This window comes from Lissotriton helveticus, chromosome 8 (genome assembly GCF_964261635.1).
Source record: "Lissotriton helveticus chromosome 8, aLisHel1.1, whole genome shotgun sequence".
In the NCBI taxonomy this organism is placed as follows: domain Eukaryota; kingdom Metazoa; phylum Chordata; class Amphibia; order Caudata; family Salamandridae; genus Lissotriton; species Lissotriton helveticus.
In genome coordinates, this window is record NC_136069.1 from 332,748,420 (window position 1) to 332,774,850 (window position 26,431).

At 43.2% G+C, this 26,431-nt stretch overlaps 1 protein-coding gene across 2 annotated transcripts in view; it reads right to left on the reverse strand.

The window, feature by feature from the left end:
- ATP8A2 (ATPase phospholipid transporting 8A2) overlaps positions 1 to 26,431 on the reverse strand; it is a 1,791,179-nt gene that overhangs the window by 1,239,732 nt on the left and 525,016 nt on the right. For both annotated transcript variants that reach the window (XR_013599395.1, XM_078655985.1), the window contains exons 16-19: positions 26,271 to 26,376; positions 21,542 to 21,624; positions 15,042 to 15,091; positions 4,295 to 4,364 (exon numbers count right to left, since the gene is read on the reverse strand). Coding sequence is in view for 1 of the 2 variants with exons in the window: in XM_078655985.1 (XP_078512111.1) it covers positions 4,295 to 4,364; positions 15,042 to 15,091; positions 21,542 to 21,624; positions 26,271 to 26,376 (309 nt within the window). In the remaining variant the exon portion in view is untranslated. The remainder of the gene's footprint in view (positions 1 to 4,294; positions 4,365 to 15,041; positions 15,092 to 21,541; positions 21,625 to 26,270; positions 26,377 to 26,431) is intronic.

A 26,431-nucleotide genomic window follows, 5' to 3' on the forward strand; every position in this document is an offset into this window, starting at 1 on the left:
GTGATTTATGCATAATATATGCCTTGAGAAGGCTTCAAATATTACTATTCCTCTTCTGAGCAATCCGTCATGGAACAAGAGAAAAAGAGTGCCGGGCAGCACTCTTCTCAACATCATGTGGTTTGATACCTAGATTATAAAACAGCAAGGCCCATAAGGCAATTAGGATAGAGGTGTATAATGTTATTAATTTATAAAGTTTTATATGATGATTGCTATGTTGAAGGTACCCTGGGGATATCAGTGCATGTTAGCCAATGCTGAACAAAATGAGGTACTTTATATTTATACTACTTTGTACTATGCGTACAAGGGGTGCTTACAACAACAGTTTGCGGACTGCTTATATATTTTTAGCTGTTCCTTAATTATTTGTGTGAGATTCCCCTGTGCCCCTGCCCTTTCCTAACCAGTTTGTTTTCTTTTCATCATTTTGCTGGCTCTAGGGTCTTCTTTTGCAGAGAGAGATATGTTTCATACGGTCATTTTCCACTCTTTCACCTGTGTCAAATGCAGGCGCCATTTCGGTGAGTGTGCGTGCCAGTGATTTTTAGGTCTGTGATGTGCATACCGCTCGCACCCTATTGAGGGATGGCTGCCATGAGGTCACGCCAATGGTATGCCAAAGGTGCGCTAAAGGCAAGCCCATCTGCACCATCGGCACACAAGACAGGCCCACGATACTGTGTAGATTAAAGTCCATCTACATGAGAAGGTACGTAGAGATTTAATTTTATCGCCCCTTAGTAATATTGAGCCAGTTTGCATAAAGTCATTACCGGTCTCTATCGACTTTTTAAAACCTAACTTCACAGACCCTACCACCCCCTCTGTTCACATCACTCTTACGCGCTTGTATACACTGCCAGTGGGAACACTGTGTTCTCATTAATGTCCACTCTGTAGTAAAATATGCAGTTCAGAAGAGAACCTTTTTTGAGGATTTTATCCTAGATACTTCCTTCATTAAGGAAACTCGGCTTAAGGAGTATTCTGCCACAGACCTTGCACAGGCCTCCTGGCTGCCATTCTAAATTGGCAAACCAGACAACTCGTCCTGAAGGAGGCTTTTTAGTCATTTCTAAAAAAGATCTTTCAATTTGCCTGTGGTCTATCAACACGCTTACCCACACTGACTACCATCAGTTTGAACCCCAAGCACTCTAGAGAGTTTAGTTAAGTGCAGACTCCCAATTCCTGTTTCAATCTTCAAGTTGCTAATGTGTTGGACAAGGCTGCCACTGAGTTGTCAACTATCTGTCCATACATACAAGGACCTCCTCACTCAGCTTGCCATACACTCGGCCACATCTAAGCCAGAAGTAATTTAGTTGATATCATTTCATTACTAGAACTGACATGGATCGACCGCAAAGCCATCCTTTTTCATCTATCAGATGTGTAAAAAATAAAGGCAAATCTTATTTCCAAAGTTTCATATCGCCCTTGGTCCAAACTGTACAGTTCCAAAGTAACTAATCTTTTGGAGCATACATTGCCTGGCCTGCATGATGACACTGATATTTATGTATAATTTCAATAACTGGGTTCTTGTCTTCTACCATGTCACACCATCCGCCCCATGGCACACTGTTGACATAACACTGGAAAAAAGGAAATGTAAAAAAACTAGGGTGCTTTCCTATAATACTGCTGAATAGGTTAATCTATAAACAAGAACAACCCTTTTATGCAGGGTCGGATTGGGATCACAATTTGGCCCGGGCACTGACGAAAAAACATTTGCGGGGCGTGGCCCACATTCGCGGGCATGGCCCACATTCACGGGCGTGGCCCACATTCGCGGCCATACCCTTTCATGAAACACACAAGGAATGTAAGTGGGAGGATATTGTTCTTGGGAAGGACACAGGGCCAAGGTGACAATGTTCTACAAGCTGAGCACCTGAAAATCAGACCGGCCCCTTTCTTTTACAAAATTATTCCTCAGCCCTCCAGTGCAGGAGCAACTGAAAAAACAGCGAGGCCCCTTTCTCTTAAAAATTATCCCCAGCCCTCCAGCACAGGAGCATCTGAAAACAGCGAGGCCCCTTTCTGTTACAAAATTATTCCTCAGCCCTCCAGCATGAGCATCTGAAAAGCAGTGAGGCCCCTTTCTCTTAATAAATTATTCCCCAGCCCTCCAGCACAGGAGCACCTGAAAAACAGTGAGGCCCCTTTCTCTTAAAATGTTATTCCCCAGCCCTCCAGCACAGAAGCACCTGAAAACAGCAAGGCCCCAGCTATTTGTAAATTACTCAACCCTCCCCAGCTCTTCTCTGCCTCAGGGCAATGGTGTGGCAGGAGAGGGGCTAAAGCAAAAACACAGCTTCATCCAAGGGGCTTGGGGGGGCTAAGGTGAAGATGGTGCAGTTCCCCACATCACCTGGCCCCTAAAGTGAGACCCATTCTTCCTCCCCACTATGCCCTGAATGAAGGGCTGTGGGTGAGGTTTTAAAGCAAACGCTGTTTCTGGGCTGCGTGGGCCCCAGGGGGCCGAGGTGAAAATGGCTCATAGACCTGAGCAACACCTGGCCCCCCTGGGAGGCCAATCTGGCACACAATCACCCCTCCCCAACCCACCATCAGCGTGATTGCTTGGCAGGGCAGGGGGTCAAGAAGAGGCCACAGCTGATCATCACCCCCTACTCAGAGGGGAGCTTACAAATACAGATTTAGGCTAACTAGATGCTCTCCCCCATCGGTTTGGTCTCCCCCTATGGGACTTATGGGAAGGGGGAGATCATCCCGATGGGGAGATTAAAACGACGGAACACTAAAGAGATATTTGCGATCTAGAATTCTTTAGCACATCCTGAGGTTATTATCCCCTCCATCATCCCAGCACAAAAATACTGCTCCTACCTCGCTGACTGCTTTCATGACAAGATACAGCGCCTGCTGGCCTCCCTTTCCCCTATATCTAACCAGGTACCTTTTGTGACATTATCTCCGGCTGCCCTCCACCAAATATCACTATGTCATCAAGTTCACACCTATAAAACAAAGTTATTCTTTCCCAAAGTAACTCTGATTGGGTTTGCCTCTGGGTTCCTGGCCTGCACGAATTTTAAAAAACAATGTCCCACAGTAGCATCACTCATAATGTCCATTTGCAATAACTAATTGCCTTCTGGATGGTTTCGGTTTCCTCCAAAACAGCACTTGTACTTTCGCTCTTTAAGAAACCCTCCTAAGACACATAGACTCATGCCAACTATCACCCTATTTCCCTTCTTCTGATGTTGCCTAAAATTATGAAGAGATTTGTTAAGACTCAGCTCCCATGTTATTTGGAGAGAGTGCTCTACTCAATACCTATCAATCTGGTTTTCACCTCAATTCTGGAACCATGCTATCAGCACCAGTGATCAATCAATCTAGTGGTTTGTAAAGAGCAACTACTCACCCATAAGGGTCTCAAGGTGCTGGGGAGGGGATTACTACAGATCTGTCACAAGGCATTGTGGTTTAGTCGAAGAGCCAGGCCTTGAGGTCCTTCCTGAATTGGGGCAGAGACGGATGGATTTAACCCAGATCTCTTGACTGTGGGTGAATGTTTGATTCATTCAGCATTCCATCCATCATTTGTTGCCAAAGCACTTTTCTGTGATCACAGCACAGGCCTGTACCAGCCTCCCTCTAGCTATTTATCCTGAACTCAATGTTTTGCCCTTTCACAAACTACTGAAATGACACAAATCACAGCTGTAGGCTTTGTGTTGCAGTACCCCTCTTCCCTTCCTTCAGCGCTAGGACAGCCTCAGGTATTGGCCCACTTTCTAAAATTAAAATCAATTCAAATCAGATTGTTTAAGGAGGAGGTCTTCCAAAATTGGACAATAAAGTAGGTCCAATACTCAGACACACACAATGAGACTAACTGCATGAAAACTGCAACATAACAGATCACCATGCAGCAAAATCCACCTGCGGCACTGGACCCTGGTACTGTTAGTCATATTGTCTGTGTGTGGAAGCTCTGGCTGGGAAGTAAGAGCTAAGTATCTCATGCACTTTAGAAGCTTTTCTTCTTGTGTTTTTCTATGGTGCCCTTTTAGACATGGGTGACATCTCGTCATTCTAAACAAGATGGGCTGAGATGTAGAGTTATAAAGTATTTTCACAACTCCAAGAAACAGGTCAGTACGCTCTTCCTCATAAAATAACTTTTTTAAAGTATTGCTTTCCTCTGTGTCGGCTGCACAAGACAAATAATTAGGACACAAAATGATCACAAATCTTTTTTTTCTTACGGTATAAACACTTAAGCTGTCAAAAAAGTAACACTTACGGCCCCTTTGCAGTACAGCCGCAAATTCCCTGTCGGAGTTCGAACAATCACAGACATCCTCTTTCTGTCACTGTAAGAAACACAGGGATATTGAAAACAATAAATGACATTTTAACTCCATAAATACTCTTATACATACTACAGTGGCTTATCTCATGTATGAACATTGTGCTTTTTCTGTTCCTGTCTTTAACATTTGTCTCTGTCATTAGCAGCGAATAGACCGTATGGTATAAATGCTGACAAAGAATGAAACACTTATCTCTCAAAACTCTTCCTGTTGTGTACCTTACCGTCACCCACCCATCATGCTGCAGCTTATGTAAATTGCCCCTGGGTCCATCATCCTTTACTCAGGCTACATATCATGTCACTAAGTCGCCTGGATGTGTGTAAGATTCTTTAGCTTAACTTGAATTCATATACACAATTGCTCCCCAGTGATTCTGAAACAGTGTTGATCAGCAATTCATCCATAAGTAATTTACTTCACACAGGCCGTGTGCCAAGCTCTTTACAGCTCTAGTTTACTTTAACTGCGTCAGACTCAGTCTACTGCAGACTACATGCAGTATTGTGAACTCACACTGAGTCATGTGTTATATCTGAGATTAGGTGTAAATGATGTTTGCAGCCCAGTCTGGATTCCAAGTTGGACAGGGACTTTGTAAAGATCCAGGAACACAAAGTACTTCTTGAAAAGCTTTATTTTGACATCATAACATTCCATGCTGCCAGCTCTGTATGTCTCCACACCCGTCACAGGATTTATTGTAACCCACCCATTCTGGAGCAATGGGCGGCATTTGAGGAACCCCGATTCACAAATCTACAAACAATCAGCTTGGGGGTCATATGCAAACCTGGTCTCCCTGTATGTCCCTCGTTGAGAAAGGCACAGGCTGAATTTCACATTGAACAGCATTTGCCCTAATTTAGATATTGCTGGAAAAGAGTGCAGCAATGTCCAGTGATGGGAAAACACTGAGAATACGGCATTAATGAAGAATGACCATTACAATTCACATGCTCGAAAGGTTTTAGATCAGAATTTGCACAAGGAGTTACAGTAATTAATGTTAAAATACAGCAGGCTACTTATTAGATTGGAACTCCTGCATCCTCTACTCCTACAAGCGCGCCTCTAAAGGTTTATCTCTTCTGAAACCTAAGCGCTCTTACACTATTATCAATCGTACACTGGAAGCCTTAAGCAAAATAGACAAAAAGTTTAAACTTTTAATGCCTAAATCTGCTCTTGCTTCCTTATAGCATATCAATTCAATTCGAAAACTTTATTCGATCATTTTAAAAAATAATCATAAAAGTGCATACAGTACATCACATAACTACATTTGAAAAATTAAGTTTTACAGACATTAAGTTATAAAAGACATACTTTTCCTGACAGATACTGATTTTAAAATATATACAGCAGTAAAAAAGCACACATCAGGTTCAACAAGTGCAAATAAAAGGCTCATGGCTGATTTCATAGAGGATACCTTATATTTTTTTTAAAGTGGTTTCAAGTAGATAATACGTAATTGAAGGTAACAAGGGCAAATCAGTAAAAAGTGCTCAGTGCTCTGCTTTGAGGTCCCATCACATGGGCATGGGGCTGCAGTATGTAACTTGATATGAGGATAAGCAACAAGCAAATAAACAGTCCCCATTCGTAGTCTGGTAAGAACATACTGGTGTGAGCGTATAGTTACCATTTTTAGATATTTGGCAAAACCAGATTCAGCCAGGTTATATTTGTTATAAAAACTGTGCGTAGAATACTGGCTGGTGGCAACACAACGCTTTTGAGCCTTGGCCCTCAAATACACGTGCTTTAGCTCCTTTTTTGGGATGTCCGATGCACTGAACGGATTATTTCGGACATCCAGTTTAAAAACATCTTTAAATGAGGAAAAAATGTAATTGAGCCAGGGAATCAAATTACACTTGTCCAAGTGGAGACAGTCATTAATAATTTTCCTCGTAAAACTGGTTTGTTCTTTGAGCCAGATAGACCTCCATACCAGTAGGGGTCTAAGACCAATAAGATCTGATAGGTGCTCCAGACCAACCTCCTGATGGATCAAACTAGTAGAGGCTGCGGATGGTAAACAGAGGAGTTTCTTGATGAATTTATTTTCTTCAACTTGGAGCATGTTATAATTACAGTGTCCCCATACCACTGACCCATAAAGGGCCAGAGCTACACATCTGTGGCGATAAATATACATCATATCAAATATGCGCCTTGAGCCCAGTTTAGAAGCAAACTTAAAAATACCAAATGCACATTTACCCATTTTTGCCTTAACATTGGTCATCTCATGAGACCATATACCCCCACTATTAAAGGTGATACCTAAATAACAAAATTTGTCAACCACTTGAATCGTTTGATCTTTGAACGAAAATGGTCTTAGTTTTTTGATTTTTTTTCCACAAGCCAAAATAAAGGTTTTCGAATTGTTAATCTTAAGTTTTCTCCCATTAATAAAATCCGAAAATCTATCCATGAGTCTTTGCAGCCCGACAGGGGTTCTGGATAAAAGTACCGTGTCGTCCGCGTAGAGCAGTACCGGGATTGATAGACCATCAGCAGACGGGGCATCGGCACTGACTAAACGCAATTCCGACTCTATGGCATTAATAAAAAGGGAGAAAAGAAGGGGGGCGAGAACACATCCTTGCCTAATGCCAGACCCTACTCGGACACTAGAGGTACATTCACCCATTTGCCCAAAATGAATCTTAGCGGACAAATTGCTATACAGGCGCGCCAAGAAATGAATAATTTCAGGTGGGGCCCCCATATTCAATAAAGTTATCCATAGTAGGCCATGGTTAACCAGGTCAAATGCGCTTGAAAGATCCGCAAAACAGAGGAACAGCGAACCCTGTTTGGCACGCGTGTACTTGCCTATTATAAGGTCTAGGTTAATACACTGTTCTATAGTGCCCAGCCCCTTGCGGAATCCAAACTGGGAGTCCGCAAGGATGCCATTGTCTTCGACCCATTCCTCCAAGCGAATCAATAACACCCTACTCATTATTTTCATGGAAGAGTCGAGGAGAGAAATAGGGCGATAGTTCTTGGCCTCGCCTCTATCTCCCTTTTTATAAATAGGGATAATAATCGACTCTCCCCATGTCTGTGGTGCAGAGACCATTGCAACAGCGTTAAAGACCTTGGTCAGCAAAGGGCTCCAAAGCAATACATCTGCTTTGTATAGATCAATAGGGACCCCATCAGGGCCAGGTGCCTTCCCTCCCTTGCTACTCCGGATGGCATTATCCACCTCAGCGATAGTGATGCTAAGCGGTGTAGGGGGACCAAAATCAGCAACCATATCTCTCTCTGGGGATGTCCCACCTGGGTTGAAAATACTAGAGAAGTGGGATACCCAGCTGTCCTCACTTACTTGGGCAGAGAGTACAGGGTGTACCTCGTTATGTAAGAATGGGCTATTTAAAGTATTCCAAAATAACTTGGTGTCCCGAACTTCCACGGCCTTGGACATGTTGTCCCACGCTTCCTCCCTTAATTCCTGCTTCCTTAAATTCAGGTGCATTTTGTAAGTGTGCCTTAGGGATCTAACCGCTTCCCTATCCCTGGGTTTATTAGCAAGGGCATTTTTTTAATTTTGTAAAGATTTTGTACATGCCTTGTTAAACCACCCGTTGGGAGCTCCAGGTCCCTTTACCTTACTGGAAGTCAGAATCTTTTTCGTAATCACATTAATTGAATCAAACCCAGCTAATAAACATGTCAGGCTTGTATTGGGATCAAGGCAACATTCCACCTCCTGGAGGCATGCAGACACAATTTCGACCAACAGCTTTTCCTCATTTTTCCTCCCCCACTTAATCCTGGGACCATTCGGTCTATGCGGGATTAAATCCGCCACTGTTCCATGAGACACATCAGACTTTCCCCCCCATATAAACAAATGTGTTGTAAGGCAATTATGATCGCTAAGAGCCAGGTCTAATACTTCCGGGGAGCTGCACATGGTAGTTAGGCTTGCCGAAACTATAAGGTAATCAATGATAGTGGCGGAATTCCTTCCCACAAACGTTGGTACCAAATTGCCTTCGTTATCTTTCTTAGGTGACAATATCACTAGATCCAGTTTAAGCAAAAGAATATTAAGTGAATCACCATGGGTCGTATGTAAGAAATGAGCCTGGTCCTCCCCATCGTCCCCACCAAATCCACTCACCCTCGAAAAGGAGTAAGGGCACATGTGAATGTTAAAATCTCCTCCCCATAAGATATCAAAGGGTACACAGGTTTGCCCACACAGGTTGTCGACTGCCGCATCAAGTTCATCAACCACTAAGGAGCTGGAATGATTAAACATATTATTATAATGATTGATTATTAAGACATTCCGAGCACCATTGTGCTGCAGCCATAGTACCTGTGAATGTGATCCGACTGTCATGTGGGTTTTAACTCGTACCGGAAGGCTCACAGACAGCAGGATCACCAATCCACCTTTAGCTCTGCCCATATTGGAGCTCAGGGCCGGACAATTATAAGCAACAAAACCATCCAGGACGATATCATCAGTACACCACGTCTCCTGGAGACAAAGAATATCGAATTTAGTTACAAAATCCGACCAGCCAAGGCGGTCAGCCTTATTACACCACCCTGCGATATTCCAACTCATTAACTTATATCCTTTTCCTGGAATATCACCTTCCTCAACAGTGTGTGTTCCAATATGGGGAGGGTGCAGGGACCTATTCAATGATGCAGTTAAAAGCGGGGTGTTAGAAGGTGCCATCCGGGTGCCATGGAGGGTGGATTGTCGCTTAGGGCAGTGATTGACTCCGAGGACACCCCTAAACCCTCCTCTCCATCTACTAGACAACCTGGGATAGGTCCAGTAGCATGATCCCGACAATAACCCGGGAATCCCTGCTCCCCAGGGTCATTAAGGTGTTCCATTTGAGCCTGATTATGTTGCGAGTAGACTTCCTCAAAAAGAGTAATACAACCCGGGGGACTAGTGTGCCCCATGGGCCTCTGGATGTTGACAATCATACTCGAGGCTTCTGCCTCCATTCTTCCCATCAGACTACTTGGACATATTACAGTGGTTAAAGTATTGTCCCTGGGAATCCCCATCACATCAGCATCATTAACAGTGCCCTCCATGCTAGAGGTATGTATTCCACTTCCCTCAACCCCTGGGCTCCAAAAACTTCAATCGCAGTCGTCTAACCCATTAAATATCTCAAACCTATTTGTGGTCTCCAATGGCGTAAATGGTTTTAAATGGTCCATTCTCCTATTCGTGGTTGTGTTAGACCTGGGGGGTACAAAATTCCACCCGTAAGGATCAGGAACCAGTACAGGATAGGGCATATATGGAGGATTCCTGACATTCTGTGTAGTTGGGGGGGAAAGAATTAGGGTAGGATTGTATTTGCGGGTGTTGAGGGAGTTGGTGCTGATGTGGGAATACCATGGATCTTGGGTAAAAATACGTCAATGGTCTAGGGATAATGCAATTGTTACCATTCCCTGTAGGCCAATTTAATATATAGTGAACAGCATTTTGATCTCTAAAATTCACTACCACCACATCCCCCAGAATATCCTTGGGTCTACCCCCCAACCACTGAAGGTGGCGGACATGTACAATATCGCCGCTGATGTTACTTGCAATTGGTCTGTATAAACTCAGCCAATGCATGATTTTATTCTTCAGCTGGGCGAATCCCTCCCGCTTATTTCCTTCCAGCTCCGGCACCCCTGTGAGGACCACCACGAAAGGCACTGCTTCCGGTGGAAGTTCTGGAAGGGGGGCCCTATTTTGTATCCCCCGAGTATGCCTAGTACTTCCCTCCTCCCTTGTTGGTATCCCCAGGGATACATTACCCATGCCCTTAGATGGTCTGCTAACAGAGGTAGCAGGAATCGGGTTGGGTTTATTTGTTGGCAATTTAGCAGGTAGATTAGGTTGCTTATTATTTTTAGTTTGGGAGGGTTTCTGGGTAACTGGAGTTGTGTTTGGTACAGGGAAGGGGACTGAAATAATAGTTTGGGTAGGCAGTGTAGTAAGTTGCGTGGTGTTGTTTGCAGCAGCCTTTATAGGGACTTCCTTTCTTCCCAGTTCCCGCTCTATTTTCCCCAGTCTTTCTTCCACCTTGTTTAGTCTCGCTATAATTGGTTATGAAAAGCTCCTAATTATGCACTCAATGCTATCCAATGTGACGTTATTATGTGCTACTTGTGGTTCTATGTCAACAGGAGGAATATCGATACTAGCCTCTTCACCTAAATGTGTGGGGGGTGGAGATGCTGACATTGGTACTATTGCATCGGAACCAGCTGTTGAGGCCTTGTCACTCCCTGTGGGAGCCTTTACCTTTATACCAAAGTCGGAATGACTCAGCTTTTGTTTAAGTGGTTCTCCCTTTTTCCTCCTTTTTTTGGTAGGAGGTGGGCCAAAGTTTCTTTGTGGCGTATTTTTCTTGGCCCTATTTCTGATAGTTTTACGTGGTATAGGAGTAGGAGTAATCAGGGCCTTAGTTACAATAAGAGAGCTGGTAAGATTAGAAGACAACAAACCATTCACAATTGACTTAGGACCAGAACTAGATGTCGGGGTACAAACTCTAGGTACAGAAGGCCCGCTGTCCAATAGGACTACGCTATCGTTGCCTCTGTGACTCAATTCGATAATAGGAGCAGCTGATAAGGGTGACTCGATCAGGGACCTATTCTTCATATTTTCAATGGAACGGCGGCGTTCCGCTCGCCGCTCCGCTAGGGTAATTTCCTTGGGAGCATCAGCGGCAGTCTTTGTGAAATAGTTGTCCAAAGTTCCGTTGAACAACCCCCAGACCTGTCCGACATTTTAGTGTCTGAGCTTAATGCTGGCAATGACATTTGTAGATGGGATAGGGCGCCGGCAGGTGATGGTCCAGAGTAGACTTACCCCCAGTGTGATCAGTGGTGTGAAGGACAAACAGGGGGACGGGCCCAGTCCAGTCTCCTCGGGCCTCTGAGGGCCACAGAGGGCCCGCCCTTTGCCCAGGCTTAGCCCCGGGCGCTCCCGCTCGCTCCCGCGCAGCGGAGGTCTCTATTCCCTATAAACGTCGTGATGAAGTTGGGGCGGGGCAGTCAGGGAGAGCGGGCCAGGTGTGTCGGCCTCGGGATAGCCGGGGCTCCTGGGAGATCGAGTCCCGGTTCCCTACGCTCGCAGCCCTGCAGCCGTAGCAGTCACCCAACGCTGGATCCCTGGTGTGTTACAGGCATCTCCGGCGATGCGGGACCCCGCGAGGCGTGGAAGTGATCCCGGTTTTTGACAACAGCAAGAAGATTCAGTAAACGTTCCACACGCCAAACAGCGGGCAGGGTTATTTAAATGATGAAGTTGGGGCGGGGCAGTCAGGGAGAGCGGGCCAGGTGTGTCGGCCTCGGGGTAGCCGGGGCTCCTGGGAGATCGAGTCCCGGTTCCCTACGCTCGCAGCCCTGCAGCCGTAGCAGTCACCCAACGCTGGATCCCTGGTGTGTTACAGGCATCTCCGGCGATGCGGGACCCGCGAAGCGGGTTCCGCGAGGTGTGGAAGTGATCCCGGTTTTTGACAACAGCAAGAAGATTCAGTAAGCGTTCCACACGCCAAACAGCGGGCAGGGTTATTCAAATGATGAAGTTGGGGCGGGGCAGTCAGGGAGAGCGGGCCAGGTGTGTCGGCCTCGGGGTAGCCGGGGCTCCTGGGAGATCGAGTCCCGGTTCCCTACGCTCGCAGCCCTGCAGCCGTAGCAGTCACCCAACGCTGGATCCCTGGTGTGTTACAGGCAGCTCCGCGAGGCGTGGAAGTGATCCCGGTTTTTGACAACAGCAAGAAGATTCAGCATATCATATAAAGATTGATGGGAATACAATTTTAAGGGGGAAACACTGGTCATATAAAGGCATAATCCAAATTAAAGACTTGGGTTCCAAGGACATTCAACATCCTGTGCATTAATATAGCATTCCTACAATCTTTTTCAATTTTGCGCATTTTTAGAAATTATGTTTGCACTGATGAAACCAGGGTCAGTCCACATACCAGAACTTCCAACATTGTTAGATAGGGTCAGGCAATGCAGCTTCAAACATATACTCGCGTTTGTCACCTTCCCCCTCAACACCTTACTTGTAAGACCATTTTTATATGAAACATTAAGCAAACCACTTTAGGCCTCACTGTCTATAGTAAACAATGTGATATAATATGGTCCTCTACTTTCAAATGCATGATCATAGCTGCAATCACAAAATGCAGATATTATCCCAAAAAGTGAGGACCAGTGGGACGCACCTGCAAACACCAGCTAAAATTAAGCACTGTTTGAAGGGAGATCATTAAATTTGGGAAGTCTATCGAACAGCACATTTTGCTTGAGACCAACTTTCCGAAATATTACCCGAGGATGAAAACCTACTGGTTAGCCTGCATTATTGATAAAATATGCCCCTAAATGGTTGCAAGTCGCACCGTCGCTCATTAGCTCTGTAACCTGTCATTGCAGGCGCTGACTTAATCATGGGCTTTAAATTCATAGGAGCCATCCAGAGTAGAGTAAACAAACAATGCTCGTGCCAGAGTCCTGCAGCTTTACCAATGACCATTAATAGGTATTTAGAAAGCTGCGACGTTTGATGTTAGCTGCGGCTTTGAGATACTTTGCTATGTTTTAATGGCAGCATTCGCCCTTGTTCAATAGCCAAAATCAGTTAATTTACCCCAAGGTTCCTCTGTGTTATTCAAATACATAAAATATTTGTCCGAGAGAGCACCAGACAATTTTGAGGCTTTATAAACAGTCACCTCGAATGTTCCTAGGCATGGGGTGCTTGCGACATCTAGTGGTAGCTACGTGCTATGCAGCATCCAAAACCTTGTAAAATGATCGTCTGTTTCATGGGAATCACATTCACATAAACCCAAATCGCCGGGAAAGAAAGTCTCAAGGCATTGCAGTGTTAAATCTGCGTGAACCTATCCAAAAAATGATTTCGACACTAAAAAATATCAATCAATTTTCACTAAGGCTTTTAAATGCCCCTACACTTTTATAGCCACATCACTACCTACTAAATTTCGCTTGTTTTCGCACCTCTGTTCCTCTCAATACCTGAAACATCAGTTCTCTTTAACTCACACTCAATGTTATCAATACTTGCGACTCAGCCATGCACTCTCCTATCTCCTGGGAAACTCCTCGGAAATACCAGAGTGTTGGGGGGTTGTGCGGTGGCCTAGCTGTTTGCTGGTTTCGGCCGAATTTGTTATAGGGGGCGATATTGCCGGTCCAGGTAACAAAAACACCCCCCAGGGGCCCAAAACATGCCCCAACCCTGGCGGCCCATCGGGGAAACGCCCGGTGCCCGGTGCCCGCTACCGCCAGTTCGGCCCTGATGCAGAACGAGAGATTGAAGAAAGGTTGCTGAAGAGGAGAGAGATCAGGTGTGATCTATGCTAATGAAAGATGTGCAGAGAAAAAATTGTATAGGTGTCTAACAGAGAGACTGCGGAGGAAAGCGATTTGAAGGGGAGAATGAGAGTGAATGAGACACTGCCAAGACCACTACCCTTTGCACAGAGCTTAGCAATGTGTAATTCACAGCTGCATATCTTTAGTTGGAACCTTTTTAATTTACATTATTCATGACAAAATCATATTTGTTGTTCCTTTCTCTGATACTGCTAAGAAGCCCTGGCAAAGTCAATAGGTCTGGGTTGTTTTAGGTGCATCATGGAAGTTATTGTAGCAGATGCCGGGATGCAAACACAGAACGTGCAAAGAGAAAGAAGTAAAGAATTTTAGTTTACATATTTGAAGCCAATCGTCAGCCAAATATAACAATATCCAATCGTCAGCCTTCGCGTTTCGTCCTCACTTAGAAGTCATCAGTGGGATTTATCGGGCTAGGCCTTGGAAGGAAGACCAGAGTATGAGACACTCTGGCAAGAGGACAACCTTTTCCACTTGTATGGGTAGAGGTAATGAAGAGCTGAAGAACTGTAAAGATAAATGCGTAGGAGATGCATTGGAGCCCTGATGACTTCAAAGTGAGAAGGAAAAGCGTAGGCTTATAAACAGATATTGTTATATTTGGCTTACGATTGGATGCTGTTATATTTTGGAGCTATGATTTTCCATTGAATTAATAAATGGAAAACACATATTAAACCAGTTTGCCTATGGATTTTATGCTCCAAAAACAATAATTGATTGGATACCATAGCGGATACATTGACGCTCCTTTCCATGTGTAGAATTCATTTTTGAGGACTGGGTCTTTGGCGGCGGGACCTGGGAGAGTGAAGCGTCATTTATATAGGACTTCACGATTTGCCAAATAAGATTTTGAATTGCTCACCAGTGCGCTAGGTTGTTGTGCCCCCATCGCCTACAGAAAAGAGACATTATGTTTGAAGCCACACCTTTATTTCCATAGGCCACGCCTCTAGGAAAGGATTTCTCGTTACGCTTCTTAGGTCTTACTTCTTTTAGAGACCTTGCCCACCCACAACCTTTTTCATCCCACTTAAAGTCCTACGTGAAATTGTTATTATCTAATCGGTACATCCTATTGGTTCTGGCAAGCATTCCAACCATTTTAGGATATCAAACAGGAGCAGGTTTCACTGTAATCACAATTACAGGTTTTCACAGTGCTGATGGGTCTGATGTGTGCCTTTCATTGGCGAATCCAATAGTCCTTACCTGGAGAATTCCAGCACGTTCAGAAGTTCAAAGCTCTGTTCCTTCCCCAGCTGAAAAAACACAAGTTATTATTTCTAGAGGAAACACGTATCAATACGACAAAAGTCAGAGAAATAATTAATGTACTTTAAAAATGTAACATTGTGTGCTTACACCATCTACTAGTTCGCCAATATATGATAAATGTGCTTGCCCTGTCAGAGTCCATCTATTTTGCTAGATTGCACCCTATGATTTGCGAGTTCGTGTTCATAAAAAAAGTATGCTGGGACACCAGTGCTTAATCTTTTTTGTAAGTGGTTTCCGCTGCTCGGCACCGGAGTGACAGTCCACCACATAGTGGTGCTGTCTTTTTAATTTTCAGATGAGCACAACAACTGTGTTTATTGAGTCAATATTCATTGAAGATGAATAATACCAGCCTCTCACGCCATTATTAAAGCTTTGTGTGGCCTGAAATAGTCTGAATTGTCACTCTAGAAGGAGCGCAATGGTTAGGTGTTAGGTGTTATGTTGGTATTGTCATTGGCAGCCCCAGGCAGGGTATATGGGTCTTGCATGCTGCAGTGGCCTTCAGAGAAGGGCCCTGGCACTTAATTTCTTTACAAACAGGCACTGTGGTTCGTAATACATTTTCAATGTGCATAGACTTTCTCATCACGAAAAAATAGGTGTGGAAGCTCCACAGGCACAAATAAATATACAACTCCCAACAAAAAGAGATGCTAATGGAAATGTATAAATACACTTTATTTAGGAAGTTAAGATTAAGTGGCTGAAGGGTGAAGATATGTCCACACTGCATAAAGGATGCTGCAATTGCCCTTTGCAAAGTGTCTCTATTTGATAAAGGACTGGCATTAAACATATTTTTCCGTACGTCGTTAGCATGTCTAGGCTTTAGAGAGGGACCCTATAAAACTGCAGGAGCACCCTTTAATAGAGAACAATGTACAACTGTGAAACATTTACTGTGTGGATTTAGTTTGTAATTGTTGTTTGCAAACTTAGTTGAAATGCAGTTACACCCAAAAATCTTGAAAACACAGCTGCCGCAATTGAACATAATGTTCAGAAATTGGCATCACTAGATATTTACATTCAGATAGGAAACTATCCTGATGCTCATCACCAGACATCACAAGGTGATGGAGAGTGCAGTCGGACACCTTACTGAAAAACTCAATGACCACCACATTCTCGAGTCCACTTAGTCAGGTTTCAAATCGAACCATAGTACAGAAACTGCCCTCATTGCTGCCATGGACAACATCCGCATGACTCTGGACAGAGGGGACATGGCTGCCCCTATCCTCCTGAACCACTCTGCAGCATTTGACATAGTCTCCCACCCCATCCTCATCTAATGCCTACACAAAATCAGAATCTAAGGACACGGCTCAGATGGATATGCTCGTTCCTGACTGAAAGGACCCCATCAGTCAGCCTGGCACCGTACACCTCAGACGCACGTGACCTCTTCTGCAGAGTTGCGCAAGGAACCTCCTTGAGCCCAACCTTCTTCATTTCATACATAATCCCTCTAGCAGAAGGTGCTCAATGAAGCATAGTTCCTGGCTGAGCAGGCTTGAGTCCCTGTGGATTTGTTCTGTCTCAACTGCAAGATAGATTCCCTCAGCCTGTCAGACTCTCCCCACTTTGCTAATCCTTACTTACCCACTTAGGTATGCCCGAGGGTTTCCTTATAGGCAAGCTTATGCATAATTCATAGACCTAAGTTGTTTCTGCAGGTAAGCCATCAATAAAGGCTACAGGTATGACAGGTTCTTAGGAAAAAATTATGTCAGATACTATTGATACGATAGATGTATTATGAAAAGTTATAACAAAGGTAGTAGGTCTGACCAATTTATTGTGAAATACATTTATTAAAGACAATTTGATCTTACGGGTCGATTTCTAATATACTGCTTTGAAAGCTGCAGACAGGCGTTTTGCTACTGAGAATCTCAAATGATCTTAGTAGGCAAGAGTTTTGGAGCCAGTTACCCTCTCTGAACAATATTTGGGGTGGAACATTTGCAGTTTGATAATCCTTGTTAGACCCTTTACGGAGGGGTTTGTATTGTTTTGCCAATTGTAATTTTTTATATATTTATAATTTTATGACTGTGGCCCAGCTTATGTCCAATACAGGAGGCCTCATTTGAGTATGGCGACAAGCCAATGATAAAGAATATACCCCAGATTGGTTCATTGGGGAAAGTTATGTAAGATGCCATAGGCCTGATCTGTTTATTGTGAGAAGTTGTGAGCAAAACACTAGGCCTGGCTTTTTGTATTGTAAACATCAAGGGTTAAAAACAGAAGGCCTTTGAGGGTGGATTAATATCACACTGTGTTAAAGCCTGTAGGCAGGGATTGCTTTACATGGATTCTCATAGATTATCATAAAAGGCAAGGGGTCTGGTATTGGTTATCTCTCTGACAAAACCCTGGTGGTGGGAGATTTGCACTGTGAAAATCCTTGTAAGACTGTCTTAATAAGGGTTGCATAGTGTATTGCCAACACTAATTTAGTACATGTTTCTAATTTGCTAACTGTTGATGGTAACCTTGTAGGAAAGTTTATGCTCAATACAATGGGCCTGAGTTATGGTGATGAGCCAATGGCAAAGGGTTAGGCTTGATCGCTTCATTGGGAAAAGGTGTGTCAAATCTGTTTATTAGGAAAAAAATGCAATAAAGGCTGTAGACCTTTAGACTTGAATTGTTCGTATGAAAATCATATGGTACAATAATAGGGCTTTAATAGTGGCCTGATATTACACTGGGCTGATTCCTGTAGACACACATTTTTGTAAATAGGACCTGACAGATAACTGTAGCAAGTACAAACTCTGGTGGAAGAGGTTCTGCATTGTGATACTTGTTAGATCCTTTCGGAGGGCCTGACAGGTGGAATAATCTGACAGGCCCTTATAATAAAAAAAATAAGACGTCTACATGTTAGTACATATGTTGAAAGTCTGAGTCAGCCCTCTTCTGACTCCACAAGTTTAATTCTTCCCATGTAGGCATATTGCATGGAGCAATTGGTTAGCACATTTCAGCCCTTTATTCTTTTGTTCTGTGAGTAGCACCATTGTGCTTGATCACATGTGCACAACCACCAAAAATTAGTGTGTTTCGTGTCTGGACTGCTGAGGTGATGACCATTTCTTTAGTTTTCAGTTTATCCCTAAAGTGGGCGGCAATAGTAGAATCGTATTGTCGATAGTGTATCATTGGTTTACCATTTTAAGATGGCCACCATGTGTAGATGCCATATGTTGGCCATCTTATCACAGTACAACAGTAATACACGATAGACTTTAGCATTCTAAGATGGCTGCCCAGAGCAATATTTATGAGTGGCCATTATGAAATGGTACTGTGTATAATGTAGTGTATCTTTGTATTTTTACTGCTCCTAAATGACCAGCATGTTACTTCAAAACCAGGCAGCAATGATGGAACTTTAGAACTTTAAAACAGTGACACACTACATACAATACGAAGTACAAGACAGACATTCACTGTTATGTTCATTTTTTTACAAGCATATGTCCACCAAATCTGGGTGGGATTTTTTGTACACTTTAATTCTTTCAATTAATTTGCCATATGCTTATTGAGTTTATTCTTTATGTCTGATTGTGGATAGGTCTTTGAATGAATGCAACAATGAGTCAGTGGGTGGGTGAATAAATGCAAGAGATCAAGCATGAGTGACAAAATGTTTGTTTCATACTTTATTCTGACACATTATCGAAGAATGAATTAGTAATTATGTGTTCTGAAGTAAACCAATCGTTTTATTGAGTTCCTGTAAAACCAGCCTAATGCTCATAACAGCAAACTGGATCTGCATATATGGCCTAACTTGGGACGACAAACTACCCCAGATTTTTACGTTCATGAGAAAACCATGAATATCCCAAGTTTATATGTGGAGATCGAGGAATAACTAATGTTCTAATCGATTTAACGGAGGATTAGACTGTGGACTTCTTCTAGATTGTAGCACCATTCTAAGATTTTGCATCAAATATTTAGAACTAGAAACTTGACAATATTCAGTGAATACCTTGCAGCTCATCTTGAGAAACAGATTTGGTTTTAAAGGAAAAAAATAAATGTCAATACCGGACCTCTTTCAGAGAGTTTTTTTTAGTAAGGGCACCCCCTTCTGGAAAAAAACTGTAGGATGCAATTGTGAAAGCAGGGAAAAATAACACCAGAAGGGAAATGCTTCATTTGGCATTAAAAGTTTCTGAGAACTAAGCCCTGGTTGCAAGATCAGTATTGAGAACTGGACCTTCACAATCAAAATCTACTTTCTAACATGCTGGTCTTGCCCCCACACAAATGGTGACATCCTCCATATGTTCTTTCAATGCCCCCCTATTACTGATCTGTGGTCTAAAGTATGGTCTAAACTGAATGAAATCCTTCTGTCTGATATTCCTTTCCAAATGGAACATGTTTTTCTAGGTAATCTCCCTCCTGAATTTGACAATTATAAGGAAGCTGGCAATTTCGTCAACCTATTTATTGCTATCACTTTTCAGATTATCACTTCCAATTGGAAAAATTCCTCAAAAATTTCCTTTCAAGCATGTTGGAATTTACTTTGTCATCATCATAGAATGGATAGAGCTTACACTACTTCTACTTCTTTGTTGATTAAAAGAGACTTATTGTGGTTACCTTTGACTAATTTCTTATCCAGGAAGTTATCTTAACTTATTTTTCTTTTATATAATGTTATTATTGAGATGAACAGTTGACTTTATTTCTTTCCTTTTTTCCCCCATTCTCTTTCTTTCTTTTCTCTTCTTCTCTTTCTCTTCTTCTTTCTTTCTCTTTCTTTTCTTTCTTTACAAAAAAACATCTTCCAAAAATGCATTTGTATTAAGTATAGTTTTATATCATAAGGATACTCTGTAATATTGTCGGTTATCATACTTTAAGCTATCATTTCTTCCTGCTTTTTTAGACTATGTATGATGTTTTACATTGTTTTATAACTTCAATAAAGCATTTTAAACAGAAAAAAAATCTAGTTTCTGGACGGAAGACTGAAAAGCTGTTGCTTGCAGGGCTGGCCACTGTGGGAGAGAAGCAGTTGGGACTGAAGCTTTAATAAATAGATCTTGCAATATTTCAACATCGAAATTGGTATTGTAATAGAGTCATTTGTGGAGCAGGAGGTTGCAGACTGACTCAGAAGCGAAGAAGCAGTTGGTTAGAAAAGGCAGGTCAGAGGAGTAATGCCACTATGAGGCACAGCTCTGGTACTGCTTATAAAATGGAGGAAAGACCTGACCAAACAAGGCTGAACAAGACGCAGCAATTGCTGCCTGGACAGATACAATCAAGACGATAGACTGGCCCCGTTCAGAAATATGAACAAGCAAGGGCTTCGATGAAGCAATTTCTATCACGCACAGCTACTCCTAAGAGTGACCCGGCGCGGAGCTTCAGGCCTGACATTGCAACTAAAAAGATATCAGTATTGCACGACAAGCCAGGTTTTTAGCCTGACCCATGACCTGTCTACATGAATCACCGCCTGCACTTCCACCGGCCACCCAGGAATCTCTGCTCCACACACCTCGCCCGCGCAGAGATACCTCGCATATGCTGAAGTCGCACCGGAGGACGCTCCTTCTCCCATCTCACTGCCAAAGCCTGGAACACCCTACCCCTCAACCTCCCACCGCTCTATCGTTGACTGACTTCAGGAAGAGAGTCATGCCCTGGCTTTTCGACTGATTCGGGCAGCAAGCGCCTGGGTACCCTCCTGGGTGACAAGTAGCGCTCTATAAATGTGACTTAATTGATTGATTGAAAATAACCAAGACAGTACATGGGCCATTAGTTTGTGGTCCTACATATACCATGGCTCCAAACAACCCACAGGTAAATGTGTGTGAAAAGAATAATACCGGTGAACAGCCTTTACACTGTGTAGGTGCACAAGTGTTCTTAGCTGGAGTGCAAGTTGTTTTCTGTGCACAAATATGAATGCTCAAGGTTAACATGTGAGTATGGCGAGACAGAGATGCTCCAGGAATATATTTTTGAACTTCTGCTATTTTTAGGGTGAATCTGGGAAGTGGACAACAGTTGAGCTAGACAGGTAAACTTTGACATTGTTAAAGTTTAGCAGCGGGTATGTGGAAAATGTTGTTGGGGGCATTTCTTGTCACCTGCACATCATAGTACTTCCTTGTTGACAGCAACAATTGGATTTTTTGTATTCATCCCGTACTTTAACATAGAGAAGGAAATAGGGTTGAATGTACATATCAATGCTGAAGAGGTTTCCTTAGACTGTGTCAACTTTAAGCAAGGCAGGCATGTCAGTTGTATATTAATGCCTCAACTGATCATGTCTAAAACCAGGAGATTTTTAAAAAGTGAAAGATGTGCTTTATAAATCCAAGCAATTCAAATCTAGATATTCCGTAGTGTTTAAATCCTCCACTTACCGCATCAATGATGACTGAACGTGGAGTTCTTCCAGTGAATGCATAGCCTAGTTTCTTTGCTCCTTTCACTAACGCACCCTCATCTGTAAAATAAAAAAGCCACACTTATTTAAAGGCACAATATGAAAAACTGTGTACTGCAGTCATCTCCCTGTCTGCTTGCAGTGTAACATCTCAAACCTTAGTCTGTTGAATGCAGGGCGATAATTCACAAACATGTTCTTCGAAAAGTAGGTTTGGGTCTTCGAGTGGACAAGGTTTGGAGTCCTGGGGTGGGTGCAACAATGGGATGTAGAGCTAGCAGCCTACCAATGGTACATTGTCAGACGACTCTTATGCTCCAGACATACTGCGGAAGCTGCCATAGCTGTCACAAGGGAGATCAGATGGTTAGGAGGCTTGCAGCCTGAGCGCTGCAGTCGACGTCAAGTGATTTCGGCCCATTCTGTCTCAAGACCTGGCAAGTGTCTGCTTGTGGAGGTTGGTGGCTGAGTGCCAGGGCTGGCACTAGGGCAGTGTGATCAGTGTCCCCGAACCGGGTGCTGACTTTGGGGTGGAGGGGCATGTTTTCAAGTACGATATGGTTTTAAAAGCACTTGCTGTCATTGTTCCTCACCTCCAACAATTTTCAGACAACCATAAAACTGTCAAGATAACTCTGGTGATTGATGGACCCGCTGCAGAGAGATCAGAGTTTTGTTTAGTGGAAGTTTTGACTCATCATAAAATAGCACAGGAGGTTAAAATGCCGCCGGCAAAGCCCATGTACCAAGCAGATCACAAAGTAAATACAATGTAAATAGGTCGGTGCATTACTGCTTCTGTCAGGAAGCCCCCTTTGTTACTTGCAGTTTATAAATTTAAATCCTAATATAGAACAGTGAGCTATTAACTATCATCAAAGAGCTGCATGCAAACTGCAAGGTACAGATTAGAGAGTTCTAGTTTTCTCCCCAGTCTTTCATTATCCTAATGTTTCAAAAAGGGCTCACTTAGGTAGTAATCAATTCTTATTAATGAAGCCCATTGTTGGCTGGTGTTACATTTTAAATTCTGATGCTGAGCTTCTCCAGACCACGTCCTCTTAAACGATAGCGTCTACAGGTCAGGATGACTTGTGACTCCTACACCTTGTAGTCCTCTGTCTGATGTAAAATTTCCTATACACTGATTTACACAGTTATGATTTTTAGTCTCTGTGTAATCTGTTTGTGATGTAAAGTGCTCAGACACCTTGCAATGGTAACGCTATAAAATAGAAGAAATGCATGAGAGAGAGCGGTTATGGAGACTTGAGGGGCACTGTTGAAGGGTGGTAGTGAGGGAATCCGTGGAGAAAGAGGTCATTGGGGGGAGGGGGCCAATAAACATTGTCGCTCCAGGCGCCACCAGCGCTAAAGCTGGCCCTGCTGAGTGCAATGGAAGACTGTGACCAGACATCAGAGCAGAACCATATCTCTCTGCATTATGACCCTTGCGCCCAAAAACACCCACAGTGGAGAGCACAGAACAGCCAAAACAACAAAACACGTGCGACACTGGTACGGAGTCCTACTGGTACTTTAGAAAGCTACGTTCAAGAATTGAAAGTGGATCTTAGAAACTGACTTGGGTTGAGAGACGCAGCAATAAAACCGTTTATAAAATATCCAATTTTCAAGTCCTGATATCAGATTACTGGATAAAAACAGGGCAAATAAAAGATGAGAGTCTGAGCCTTGCCGGGCCACATGAACTGGAAGGAGGCCCTGCGGCACTTTTACATCCAGGGTTTGTCAAATGATGTAGATAGAGATGTGATCCTGCGGGAAAATATCCCCAACAAATCCTAATGAGATTGAAAAGTTTTAAAATATAGACCTAAAGTGTGGAAAACCATGATGATCTCATTAAAATCTATACATAATCTCAGTTTTTGACAAATTGACTGAGAGTGTTAGTGCAGTGTAGCGCATGAATGTGCAATACATCACAACAAGAGATTAATTCGATGGATAGGAGTCAAAATAGTAAAGCCAGATGTGAGAGTCAAATAAAAGCCTGGGAATGGATAGCAGAAAAATATAAATAAAGAAATATAAGGGGAACTGGGTGTGAAGAGAGGCCAAATTATATGATAGGTTGGTAAAAGTTGTTTGGGACCAATTAATTCTTAAAATTGGCCAAGTTCCTTTTTGCAAAATTTGGGACACCATATCATCAGAATCGAAGGCTTTTTATTTTAGGATTTATTTATAAAAAATATTTTATTATTTATTTACTATTATAATTTCTTTTGGTGTGAAAAGTGAATGTTTGTATGCAACCTTTCGTACGTTGTGCACACAAACAAGAGAAGCAGAAAGCTAATATGCAAGCAATCCAATAAAGGAAGCCATCACTTCCAAGACGAGGTTTAGAGTCAAGTTCATCAATTTTTTTTCTAAATCACCAGCAACACAGTGGCAAGTACGCCCTTTGCCTCTGTTAAGAGGGATCTAGTTGACTAATCTGGAATGTATTTTCAGTGAAATACCCTAAGACAAAAAGTATGACAACTGCGAATTGTACGCATCTGGCCACTTATGTGTCTATGGATGTTTTGTGGTTGGTAGGAAGCCTTTTCAAACAAAACTTTGGCAAAATGGTTCCCCAAGATTGGGAGGGCTAGTCATGTAGGAGAATTACCGATAGAATCACAATCTCCCCTTGTGTTTTAAACCATGGGAGAGGTGTGGCGCAGCAGTCAGAGCGGCTGACTCTGGAGCGCAGGGCTCACAGTTCAATCCCCGGTGTCAGCTCAGCACAATGCGACTCTGGGCAATACCTCACTTAATCTCACTGACGGCCCCCAGCGCCTTGAAACCCTTAGGGTGATCAGTTTGAGCTTTACAAATAACAGATTGAAACCATTTGATCTAACTGCACCAAACTGGCACCGTCCACGATGCCCCCATATGTGTTGCACAAGTGTAGAATAACCATGTGATCCGAGTACTCAAACTGCATCGCAAAGGAGTCAGTGCAGGCGGGCCTCTAGGGCAATCTGTCAGTGTCCAAGAACTGGTCTGACAGATTAGTTTATGGGAAGGTTGTTGGGCTATATTTGGGCCTGATTTATGGTCTGGTTGGGCAGGTCTACTGTTGATTTCTTTGATATTCAGCTAGCACAGATCCACACAATCTCCCATACCTTGCAAAGCACTATACAGCTTGTCTTTACTAGTTTAAAACTATCTTGATTATTTGCAAATGTGGACCACATTTTGAGCTATCTCATCTTGTTCCGGGGGTGGGAGGGCAGCCGATGGACAGCTTGCTCTCTGGAGGCAGGGGGATGGTGGTAGTCGCCAGACAACTTGCTCACCTCCTATGCCCCCAAATAGAGTGCCGTCGGGGTGGACCGACCGCCCGCCCCTCCCACCCCCCCCATACCCCCCCCCACCTAGCTACACCCCTGCTTACCATAGAACCATTTGCAGTAAGGCTCTGGGCATACAATGACTGTGCAAGTATGACATATGGAAGAGAATCTTGTGATACTAACAACCCTGGAGAGCTCCCCGACTAAACTAATGGTGCAGTTGGGTGCCTTAGAAGAGGTAATGAATTTAAGGTAAATATATCAAAATGTTTGATCTCTAATCCAACTTTGACCCCAGGAAGGTTAGTCCACCTAAAGGCTGGGAAGCCATTCAGATGGTCAGTATGCTACATTTTATACCGGTCCTAGGTTACCTGTACTCCAGTTCAGGAAGGACCTGGGTTGGCAGTTCAGGCTGGTCTGTTCCCCTGGGGAGCAGGGTCAAGGCTGATTTGCATATGGCTAGGTCCAAACTGAGGTGGCATGGTGGATTGGTATGAAGCCCAAGCAATGGCCAGTGGCTGAGATTAATTCAAGTATTCATCCATCACCCTGATGTTGTTACATTTAATATCTAGGCATGGATATCACCCCTCAGTGACCAAGCTACTCAGGTGGTAGCTTTAGGGGTTGGGGAGGCAGTTTATTTCTGGGCTGCAATGTTATGCTCAATATTGGTAGGGATTAAGCCAGAATTGTTTATAAAGAAGGTCAAGATGGAAAGGCAGGTTTCCTCAGATGTTGGGCTAGAAGTCTGAGCGATCCCTCAATTTTCTATTTAATTTAGACCACAATAACATTCCTTCATTTTGGATGATGCGTTGGACAGTCTGTCACTAATGTTCAGCTTTTCAGATCCTGGGAAGTGGTAATTAGTCAGGTTTGGGCTCAGGGCCATAGTCATGCTGGTAGACTCTTTTCCATTGCTTTTTATTTTGACTTAGTGGTCACAGCCAGAAGAATCCACTTATTGACAACCTTCTTGTCTGAAACCTTAATAGATTTGATGTTGATACAGAGGTCTGATACATCCGTAAGCTATTTAACAAACAAATCAATAGTCAGAATTTAGGGCTAATAGTCAATTTCCTTCTTTGGCCAATCATTCAGCAGCTCTAGTGCATGGATTTACACATGTGAATTTTACACAAGAATGGGATATTTTTCTGTAGAAGGAAACAGATTTAAAAAGGCAAAGTATACTTTTCTGAATGCCTTGCACTGTTAAATTCAAAGCATATACATACAAGCGAAAACGTTTTTTTTGGAATTGAGCCCCACATATTCAAGCCGATGTGTTGAATTTCCACATTTCCTCTACTTGTATGATTGTACAATTCTAGCCCCGAAGAGACAAAAACGACATATAAGCTAATGATAACCTACCTGGTGAGGAGGCTTGGTAGATGATCGTATCTCCATCCCTTTCAGGAACAACAGTATGACACACAGCGAGCAAAGTCAGGAACTCTTGTATTTGCAAGGCGGTGGGCTGCAAAACAAAGACAGCAACATCTCTACATTTGTTTAGTAAATGCACAACCAAC